Below are 12,015 nucleotides of genomic sequence, written 5' to 3' on the forward strand. Positions count from 1 at the left end.
TCGTTTCTGTAATAATAAATATAGGGATCATTAATTTACTGAAAAATTGATTGAAAAACAAAATAATATCTGATATCATTCTCCTATAATGATAATCAAATTGTTTAAATTAAAATATTCCATCTGGATTTCGCTTATTTTTACAAGAAAATGATTATTTTCTCCTCCTTATTTAAATTATTGAAAATTATTTAATTCATCAATTTATGGTTAGCAAGTCTTCCTTAGACTTTCCCTTTAGCAATTACTTCATTTTTATAATTATTAATTGAATAAGCGTCTTGTAATAAATTTTTACTTGAACTTATATCAACCTAAATTTTACTCAATTTTATGCAGAAAGTGATTGTACAATAACTAATAATTAAATCTCGTGACATCAGTCCACGGACGTTGCCTTCTCTTATTTACTTTAACTTAGTGAATTAGGCCCTAGTCTACCTTAAATTACAATAAAATCTTCTAAAGATTCAAAATTGATCCAATTACGGACACGCGAAATAATACAAGTCGGTCAAAAATTTGACGCACATAATGGAGAATATCGTCACAAAATCGTACAAGAAATATTCATAAAATACAGAACAGGATCAAATCACACATCACACATTCACACATGGGTACACGGCATTATTATAATACTATTTACACGAACACTAACCCATTATTATTAAATTCAGGATTTACTGCAAATTAGGGAAATCATTCTCTAGATGACACTATCACGCACGTCCCAGGTATCAATTTAGAATGGGATGGAATTAAGGTTATCACTTATACGTAGAAATTAACTATACAACGATGTTCAAGGAATATTTTAAACAGAAATCATCCCAATTAAGCAAGTAGAATAACTACAACACAGGTCAAAATATTAGAATACGCGCTTACGGTTCATGAGTTGCGGCATTTATTTTTATTCACCTATAATGTCGTGGCTCTCGATTACTCTGCACTGAAGTTCGAAGAAATCATGTCCAGTGACACATCTCTTCCCAAAATTGACTCTAATGGATGCATAAATTATTACTCAAAATATAATGCCCATCTGCAAGTCATACTCAAATTAATAGCGCAGAAAACATACATCTAATTCGTCATTACTCCGTCCGGAGAATTGCCATGTCCCAGGCTTACTTTACATAAAGTGAGCACACGATAATACTTTCCAAAAATAACTAACATTAAACCCATGACCTTATTAAATCCTTTTAGCGCGTAATTAGGTTTAATTATTTTTACTCATTATTATTATTATTATTATTATTATATTCCTGACCGTGCATAATCTCACTCGCAAAGCTGTCGTATGAAGTTATTCGGATGACTCTAAACAAACTCGAACCCACAAACATGTCGTACAATCGTAGAATGAAATTCTACACTAAGAAAAACACTAGAACACTGTCCTAATTTGTCTCAATTAATTTTCAAATTATTTCCAAAACCAATCAAAATTAACGCGGGGTTCATTTTTTTTTTTTTCTCTCCTGCCTTCTAAATTCTTAGGACAGTTGAGGTCTCTCTCGATGACATACACTCGTTTCTAACTAATAGAACAAATACACACTCATTCCAGAGCACTAACTACCTCTCACCAAAGAAAGAAGAATGAAAAGTCTAACTACTGCAAAACTAACAGAAATCTAAATGAATAAGGTAAGGCTACGTTTACAAACATTTTACAAAGATAGAAAGAAATTGAATTCTTAAAGAATACTCATGTGGCTGGTGTGAACTGGATTTTTGGCTGATGACCTAGCACGTGGTCACATCACCTTCCATCGAACAAAGTCTCGCCCATGTCCGACGCCTTACATGCTTAGTGACTCATGGAGGAGCTGAAGATACACAGGAACTTGTAGTATTCTTCGCGGAACTGGATAACCATCTTGCAGTGAACTTGAACCAAGGACCTTCCTTCTTCCAAGTTCTCGTAGAAAGCTGAAACTAACAAAAGTCTTAGCAATAGCCCAGGATACACACACGATGCTTTATAATTTGGATGTAGACACTTATCTTAGGACAACCCTAAATAAAATCGTAGCTAAATTTTCCGAGTGTCTGAATTGCTGTTTATACGGTCCTCGCTGCCTTCTCTAATGTAAAGTCTTCCAGTGAAGCAAACGACGTCCAGTCTCTTCCGTAGCTGCAGTCAGAGTAGTGCTCAAATTTAGCGTCCAGAAGTACAAAACCCTCTATAAAATTTTCCTCTGGAATTACCATTAATTTCCTATCCTAAGACGTAGGTGCGCCCCTTAATTACATCTAATTGGTGGATTTGTTGCATTCCTGTGAAGATTGTCATTTTTATTGGCTGCTCCAGTTTCACGTCACTTGACTTTCCATTTATTGATCGATTGAGATCAGGCTGCTCGCCGGGTCACGTGGTACGCACACATGTGTTTGAAGGCCACATAACAGGAATTCCACCCTGCTTCCTCGTTCTCTTGGTAGGTCGGGAAAAACCGGTTCGCAAGTGGCTGGCTCGCACTAGCACGGAAATACAGAATCTCACCCTCTTGGCGATTAAATAATGTTCCAACACGCTGATGAAATAAATCATTTCCTTTTACTAAATTATTACCACTTTTGAAGGGGACAATATATTGTATTGAAAAGGTCAATTTATTTATTATACTCAACACAGTCAAAGGCTTTTCTGTAGTTAATGAAATACTTGTAGACTGTTTTCTGGTATTCACGTGCTTTCTCCCTGATTTACGGGTGTCACAACCTTGATGGAAACCAGCTTGAACATCAGATAACTGAGCTTCAAGGATGGGTGCAAGACGTTTCTGTATGATTTTTAGGAGATCAAAGCTATAGTACAATAATTTGAGCAGTCACTGACATCTCCTTTCTTAGGCAGTGGGATATTTAGCTTTTCCATCACCTTTGCCAGGTGGTAGTTTTCCATTTCTTCTGGCACAAAGCAGTGATAGCTGCTAAAGGGACAGGCTTTAGCAGTTCAACTGGTATACAATCGAAACCAAGAGCTTTATTATCTGGTAACTGTTTCAGTGCCCATTCCACTTCTTCCTGCAGGATATGTGGTTCTAATTCATATGGCTCAATGCTACATGGTGGAACAGTTTTACCATTGTAGGAATATAGCTGTTTGGTGGTATACTCATACCATCTGTTCTTAATATTTTTTTGTGCTGTCAGGATCTTCCCATCCTTGCATCTTATTGCTCCTTTCCGAGCACTAAAAGGAGTTTGAACTTTCTTTACCTGCATGAAAAGGTTCCAGGTATGACCCATCTTGGAGTTCTCCTCTAATTGGTGGCACTGCTTACTCAGTGTATTCCCTTGTCTTTCTTTGCAGTTCTTTGAAAATCCGCATTCAGCTGTCTAATGAGATCTCTATTACTATTAGCGTCGGCTGATCTCCTTTGATCTGCAATCTGTATGGTATGCGCAGGGAGCCATTTGTGACGCTTCTGTGATTTCTTGTACTGTACGTGTTCTTGTGCTGTTGAAGTAATGATGGAATCTATTTCTTGCCACACCTCATCAGAATGCTTTTCGTCAGTCTCAAGCAATTCAAATCTGTTCTTAGGCTCAATAGAGTATGAAGTTTGGATCTTAGAGACATCATACTTTTTTGGAGGAGCAAGTGTCTTAATTTTGCAAAATTTAACTCTAATTTTGGCTGCAAGTAGTTGATGATCTGAGCCACAGTCTGCACCAGGAAAGGTTTTCACAGAATGGATGGAGCTGCTCCTGTGTAATCTATCTGGTTGCGATATACGCCATCAGGGGATATCCAGGTATACAGCCAACGTTTAGGTTGTTTGAACCAGGTGTTCATGATTCTAAACTGATTTTCCATGCAGATCTAGAACAGTCAGTCACCAGCATCATTATGCTCCCCTAGACCAAAGCCACCAGTGATGCTGAGGTCTCCCTTGATATAAATGATATCCTTTTTAGGCATTTGATGTAGATTTTCTTCTGTAGAATACTCGTAGAACAAAAGGATTGAATTTCATCCTCTGATGCCACTGATGTGCATAGACTTGCAGAATAAAGATAATTGAATAGTTTCTCTCATAAATGGATAGCTAAAATATGGTTACTGACTACTGTGTAACTTACTGCAATTTCCTTGTTAGCATTGAAAGCTACACCATTCTGCTTTCTGTTGTCATTTCCAGAATAATAAATTGTAAAGTCATCCAACTTGAAGAAGCAGTTCCTGTCCAATGCAGTTCGCTAATACCAAGCAGATCTCTGTTTAATCTTATCATTTCATTCTTAACAATGTAAAGTTTCTCTTGACTCATTCCTCGAGCATTCCATGTTGCGATATGATGGGTTGTCATACAACACAGATCCTTCCTTTTATGAGGGACAACATCGGCAAGTGAGCCTCCAGAAGGATTTAAGTCATTCACGTGATTCAAACTGAGATTACTGTAAGTGACTGTTGCTCTTTCCCAGTAGCATATTCGGTACTTACTAGCCTGGGGGTCCTACCGTTGGGTAGCATACTTGAAACAACTGAGAAACTTTCCATGTAATTTTCTTGGTAATAATACAGTAGTGGTTTACCATTGCCTTCTCCTCCGCAGTCATAATGTCTTTGCCGTTGACACCTAGATGTCCATCTCGCTTAGACATTCACCTACACTACTGTTGCCCAGCATTAGGAGGCAGCTGTCCTAACGTGGATAACAGACGCTGCTTTATGGGTTCAGATAGCATTTCCTCCACCCTGGGGACCATCACCCCACATAAATGGACTCATCCACCCGAAGCTGTTGGTCCTCTTAGGGTCGAGTTATTTACTGCCACTGAACACTCGGCGTTGAGTCGCTGGCTGTACGGTCTACTCAATTATCGTAGCAGAATGTCTTGGCCAGACATGTTCAATATACATGCTAGATATGTTCATTATTTCCTAACTACAAATTCTTCTTGTAATACTATATTCTTATATCTTAACAAAATAACATAACATTCACTACTTTATATTACAAATTATTTTACGAAAATTTCCTAACCTAAAATCGGGAGATTGTACTTTTGTATGGTTCCAATATGCAGAAGAAGAAGAAAAAACAGCAACATCTGATCACAGATTTAAAGCAAATAGGTTTCTAATGCACATGCAATCTTACAATTTCTTTTTCACATTATCACTTCTGATTGAGCTATTTGAAGATACTGGTATGATAAATATTGCTCTGGTAGGAAAGGCTCTTCATATTATATATGACAGTAAAATGATTTCAATGCTTTCAACAACAGTCCAATATCCAAGAGAACATTTTGAGTACGGTAACTCAGGACTGTGAGAGTAGAGAAGATGATGTTGAATCACTAAAATTACCCGTAAAATTCCTCAAAAATATGATATTGATGACCACCATTTTCAGACTTGTGAAAGAAATAAAAGATTTTACTATAAATTGACATTCACTTGTGTTTGCCTCGAATCATGCTTCAACATACCTCCAAATTTTTAGAGAGAATAGAAGTGTTTGTTCAATGTGCTGTTGAAACTGTTGATGAAATTCTATATTTTCAAGCACTAGATATTGATAAGAAATTTTTGCTTCTTCATTGAAACATTATTCTTTTGGTAATTTAGTGCTTATTGAGAAAAAACATTATTTTATGTGCTAATCTTTCTTTCTTTCTTTCTTTCTTTTTTAAATTACATTTGAATGTATGGGATGTAATAATGTAAGATGAGACTTTTGAATACAACCATAATGTCTGTCTGAGGCTTTACTGCATAACTATAGGGAAAAATATCAAGTTTGGCTTGAATTCTTCTTCTTCTCACTGTCTTGTTGTATATAGCAGATTGTGTTAAAATTTCACTTGTGGATGATGATGAAAGATGAATAAATAAGCAGTTTCACATTTTAGGGCATTAGACAGCCATTTTCTTAGCCCGCCTGGTGGCCATGATCGTTAAGGCGCTGAAGTCTAAAACGGTCTAACACCGAGGTTAGCCGGTTCGAGTCCCGTTGGTCGGAAAAATTTTCACCATCAGAATGTTGGCCGGCAGGGTAGGGGAGGTGGTGGTATACAATTTCTAATCACTAGATTGCGTGCCAAAAGCCTGGATTAAATCCCAAACCTCTCCGCAGTGCTCATATGGAGTGAGGGCATATGACGCTGTTGATGGTGATTCGTCCGTCGGATGGGGACGTTAAGCCTTGAGCAGACCCCTTGGTGCTATTCGACAGGAGTAGGCTATGTGCCGGCACCGGGTTTCACCCTCTCCCTACTATCATATATCACGTCATTCATTTCATCTCTCATTAACTCCTCTGATGAGGTTGACGTCAGGAAGGGCATCCGGTCATAAAAAACCGCCACGACAAATTCATCTCACCTCATACCCGACCCCGTAGGGAAACGGGACAAGGGTTGGACAAACAGACAGCCATTTTCTTATGTATAAATGTGATTTCTTGTTGTAGACAAATGCCAGGTGTTGATCAAAGAAGAGTTGCAGCCCGTGATAAGTATCGAAAATAAGGCAGCAAATTCTGAAATGCCTGAGAAGTTGTGTCGTCTATGTGCCTCCACTGTCAATAATGTGTTGTATATCTTCGACTCAGTTGGGTGTGAGCAGAGGATAGCAGAGAAGATCAACACTTGCCTTCCAGTCACGGTGAGCCTAACTTTCAATAGCATGGCGTTATTTCTGTGGGTAACTCCTTGTTATGTAACAGTATTGAAAAAATACAAGGATGTTTAAGTGTACATACCTAAGAGGCTGCTGGGTGTTAAGGTTGTAATTCATATCAAGCATAGGAAACATTGTATAATTACTGAGTGAAATCATCTCCGTGTTTTCCTTATTTGAATGTAAATTTATGTATCTCCTTATTAGTCCCATAGACAGGTAGTTTACGTAGGCTACATATTCAATATCTCAGATTCAATCATGAACTGTTACCGTTTTTACAGATAGGTTGTTATGAAACAGTCTGAGGTGGATCTGCGAATATAGGGTAGACACAATTTTTGTTTCATGTTGTGTTTTGGAAAAATTCAAAGTCTTCATTTTTCAAAGTTTCAAGACATACGTAGAGAGAGAGAGAGAGAATCATAAAGAGGAACACATAGAATCAATACAATGGCAGGTCAGTGTGGGAAGAGGGAGCAATAGAAAGAGGAGATAAAGACAAACATTGAAGCACAAAAGTATAATCTCCACATCTTCATACACTGCTGTCTTCACATAGATGGTTTCCCCATCCATCACAGGAAAAGGGAAGAGTCTAAAAGATAAAGAATACAGGTGGTAAAAGACTCTGTGTTAACACAGGAAAAAGAAGGACATACAATAGAGATGAATACATGTAGTAAGAGATTATCTGGCTTTCCTCTTGTTCTATCCCCACATCAAGTCTTAAGGATATGTCAAGATATCCATTCAGTGAGTGTTGATGCCCACCCTCCTGATAATGCCGAGAATTAGAAATGAGTTTGTTGGAGACAGAAAATTTGAATAGGATGTATAAAAAGTAGGATGGAGAGAGAGCCCATCTATGGTCACATGGTTAACATGCTATAGTCATTTCCATAATTTGATTTTACTCTAGGCTCTTGTCACTAACTCAACATAACCTCTTTCTAATTGCAGGACTGTGGTATTGCAATTGCTGTCTTCCCTTCTATCAATTTTATGCTAAAAATGAGAGGGGGAAAAAAAATTGTAGCAAATTTAAAGCTGCGTTTCATGGCAGCTGTCCCAGTTTTTAAAAAGAACACTACTACAACACTTTGTTATTTTCTATTCAACAAGAATATATAAATTGTATTTATCAACATGGTTGCAGTTTTTATAGATTGAATTGTAAGTGGAGAATAAATATTTTTAATTTCATTGTTTGTACCTTACAGTGATGTTTACTAAGATCTTAATATTACTGCAGAAACCTGTAAATATCACTAGTCTTCTGGAAAAGTGCCTGGTAATTAGTACGTGGTACTATACTTGAGTTATCTGTGGAAAAAACGTCTTTTAAGTTATAATGGTGTGAACTGCATATGAAATGATGTTGAAATTTATTGTAGTGAGAACTGATATACTGTAATAAGTTTTATGATAAGCTCATGTTGCTTAGGTATGTTTCATATCTTACTAATAACACCATGTCCTGTTACAATTGGTTGTAGTTGTGGGTTTTAACATGTATGTTACTATGATCAACCATGGCCAATTACATCTGAGTTGTCCAAACTCCCGTAGTCGACTGTGGTCAATTGGTTGATTAATGAATGGAGGCTAAACCTCTCTGAACGTGGTTTCATTACAATTTTCCGAATGTGTCTCAGTGGTAATATCAGGCACTTCATCCTCATGGTTACCAGTCACCTCCGGTGTCCCACAAGGCAGTACTCTTGGCCCCTTGCTGTTTTCTTTGTTTATGGACGATCTGCCGTCCGAACTCAACGAAACAGCGAATACCCTACTCTTTGCTGATGACTGCAAGATATTTAGGGAGATCAGGAATCCAGCAGATGCAGCTCTGCTACAGTCATCGCTTAATGCCCTCTCGAACTGGTGCCGTACTTGGAAACTTATCCCCAATCCACAAAAATGCAGCCACATGACCATAACACTGCGTAAATCTCCTCTACCGACATCATATTACCTACTCGACAAGCCCATCACCGTGGTTACGCAACAGCGTGACCTAGGTGTAATATTCGATACCAAATTACAATTTAAGACCCATATAGAAACATATACAACCAAGGCTATGAAATTACTAGGCATTCTCTATCGCTTCACAGAAATTTCTGACTCCGTTGCTCTTCGCCACTTCTTCCTCACGATCATTCAACCTCTCTTAAACTACTGCTCTCCGATTTGGACAACAGCCGCCCCCTCCAATACCAAGCAGTTAGACAGAGCAGTGTCCTTCTTTGCTGCAATTGTGAGGAACAGAAACCCCAAGCTCAGAAATCTGTCTACGCAGCAGATATTAATGGCAATTAATGTGTCACCGCTGCACATCAGGCGACAGGTAGCTGACCTGACTTTCCTCCACGAGATCTTAAATGGACATTACCGCTCGGAACATCTTGTTTGTCTCTTCTCTCTCCGCGTTCCTTCCCGCTCCACCAGAACCAAAGACCTTCTCCACATTCCCCACACTCAGCACTCAATACTTCAACGATCTTTCCTAATCCGCCTCCCAACACTCTTTAACAATATTAATAGGAGACAAGAGCTTGATATAGCATCAAATAAAAGTGTATTCGAGAGGTGTGTAAATAGTATCTTGAAGATAAGTTGATGTGAAGGGATTATACCGCCATCTTGACCCACGACGACTTGGCTATGAACATGGACATTCTCATGGTTTTCGATTTGGACAGTTATTAGTAGGATGTGTACCTGATCTTGTTATATTTTGTTATGTTTGTTATATTTTATTATGAAAGTTTACGTTTGTTAAATAGTCTGTTGACAGTGCAAGTGAAATTTGCTCAGTGTAGCTGTATCTTGTGCTTCGTGAATAAATAAATAAATAAATAAATATAACAGTTCTATCTTGAATTGTTGCCTCGGGTCTATTTGTTGACAACGAAGCAGGACAAATTTTTCTTTTACTGTAGTCACGTCTTAGTTTATGAACCATGGGCAATGGCTGCGAGGCCTAGTAAGTTGTCCTGAGAGCCGGGATACCAGTTGCTACAGAATGGGACTGGGCATCTCGGACATATTCTGAGTCATGGCCCTCCTTGTGCTCAGGAGTCTAGGACTATACAATCCACCGTGGTCCCTAACCCGTTAGAGGAGAGGCTCTCACTTGGACTACGTGTAAGTAGGGTGGGGAGTCCCACTCTCATTTGACAGGCGAGGGACTCCTTGGAAACATCTTGGCAAACGAAATGGAATTCGATGGGGAGCTATCAATATTAATGGGACTTATGGGAGAAAGAAAGTAGAACTGGCTGAGTCAGCAAAGAGGATGCAAATGGATGTGCTAGGAGTAAGTGATATTCGGGTAAGGAGAGATAACAAGGAAGAGATAGGAGATTATAAAGTGCACTTGATGGGTGTTTAAAACAGAAGGGCAGAGTATGGGGTCGGACTGTTCATCAGGAATACTATTGTATGCAACATAGTTTCTGTTAGGCACTTAAATGAACTAATCATTTGGGTAGATTTGGCAGTTGGAGGAATTAGGACGAGAATTGTCTCAGTGTATTCACCATGTGAGAGTGCAAATGAGAATGAAGTTGACAAGTTTTATGAATCACTGAGTGACTTCGTAGTCAGGGTGAACAGCAATGATAGGATAGTGTTAATGGGCAATTCCATTGCGAGAGTTGGAAATAGAACTGAAGGATACAAAAGGGTGATTGGTAAATGTGGGGAAGATATGGAAGCTAATAGGAATGGGAAGCATTTGCTGGACTTCTGTGCTAGTATGGGTTTAGCAGTTACAAATACATTCTTCAAGCGTAAGGTTATTTACCGCTACACATGGGAGGGTAGGGGTACCAGATCCATAATAGACTATATCTTAACCGACTTCGAATTCAGGAAATCTGTTATGAATGTACGGATTATTCAGGGATTTTTTGATGAAACAGACCATGATCTGATCTGCAGTGAACTAAGTTTCTGTAGGCCTAGGATAGAGTAATTAAGTCTGTCTGCAAACAAATATGGGTAAGAAATCTCCAGGACAAGGAAATTAGAAGTACATGGATATGATTAGTAAGAAGTTACGAACAGTGGACAGTAAGCAGGTTCAGGATATAGAAAGAGAATGGGTGGCATGCAGGGATGCTGTAGTAGAAACAGCAAGGGAATGCCTAGGAACAACTGTGTGTATAGATGGGAAAGAGCGAACATCTTGGTGGGATGATGAAGTGAGAGCAGCTTGTAAACGTAAAAAGAAGGCTTTTCTGAAATGGCTCCAAACAAGGGCTGATGCAGACTGGGAATAGGGAACGTGCATGATTTCCAAAAGTATTTTTTTTGAAAAGTACACCAATGAAATAGTATGTAAACGTATTACGTTATGGTAAGTTGTCTTGTTTTCTACCATTAAGAAAATATTTTAAAAGTCTCTTTTCACAAGGCGGGTAAAACGTCTTTTGGCGTAAGCGGCGCGCTGCGACGTCACGATCCAGTACCGCATGCAGCTCTACCAGCCATTGTGCATCAACTGTTACCAAAAGCCGATTGTTTACTATTCGTGATCACGAATAACTTCAAAATTACAAAAGAAGGGTTCGAAACAGCACAGTCAGACAATCTATCATGTGTAGGTGTCATCGTTCTTGAAAACTACTGACTTTTGTGGCCGCAGAAATTCGCGGATCAAAAGCAAGTTTGTAAGTGGCATCTTTCATATACGTGCAATGTACTGTAACTCATAGTATTAGGATAACAACGAACCTGTATAGAAATCACATCACTTTCAGCATTTCCTTCTAGACTGATTCCCATATTAGAGAATAACATTACAGTTTCAGGCTTTCAGAATTACTAAAGTAACAAGTCGGATTTCAGCACTAAACATATAGGTAGCATTACAGTACTAGTCCGCCTCTGTGGTGTAGTGGTTAATGTGATTAGCTGCAACCCCTGGAGGCCCGCTTTCGATTCCCGACTCTGCCATGAAAGTTGAAAACAAATATTACGAGGGCTGAACGGGGTCTCCTCAGCCTCGGAAGGTCAATTGAGTAGAGGGGTTTCGATTCCCACCTCAGTCATCCTTGAAGTGTTTTTCCGTAGTTTCCCACTTCTTTTCCAGGCACCTAACATGAGGCCACGGCCGTTTCCTTCCCTCTTCCTTGTCTATCCCTTCCGATCTTCCCATCCTCCCACAAGGCCGCTGTTGAGCATAACAGGTGAAGCTGCCTGGGCAAGGAACTTGACCTTGTCACCAGTTGTATCACCCTACCCAAAGTCTCACGCTCCAGGACACTGCCCTTGAAGTGGTAGAGGTGGAATCCCTCGCTGAGTCTGAGGGGGAAAAAACCAACCCTGGAGGGTAAACTGATTAAGAA

The 12,015-nt window shown here is 39.0% G+C and overlaps 1 protein-coding gene across 1 annotated transcript in view; it reads left to right on the forward strand.

Moving 5' to 3' along the window:
• LOC136868662 (zinc finger protein 665) overlaps window positions 1-12,015 on the forward strand; it is a 163,853-nt gene that overhangs the window by 101,798 nt on the left and 50,040 nt on the right. Inside the window, exon 5 of the mRNA XM_067144791.2 lies at window positions 6,447-6,640. Within this exon, the coding sequence (XP_067000892.1) occupies window positions 6,447-6,640 (194 nt within the window). The remainder of the gene's footprint in view (window positions 1-6,446; window positions 6,641-12,015) is intronic.

This window comes from Anabrus simplex, chromosome 1, assembly GCF_040414725.1.
Source record: "Anabrus simplex isolate iqAnaSimp1 chromosome 1, ASM4041472v1, whole genome shotgun sequence".
In the NCBI taxonomy this organism is placed as follows: Eukaryota; Metazoa; Arthropoda; class Insecta; order Orthoptera; family Tettigoniidae; genus Anabrus; species Anabrus simplex.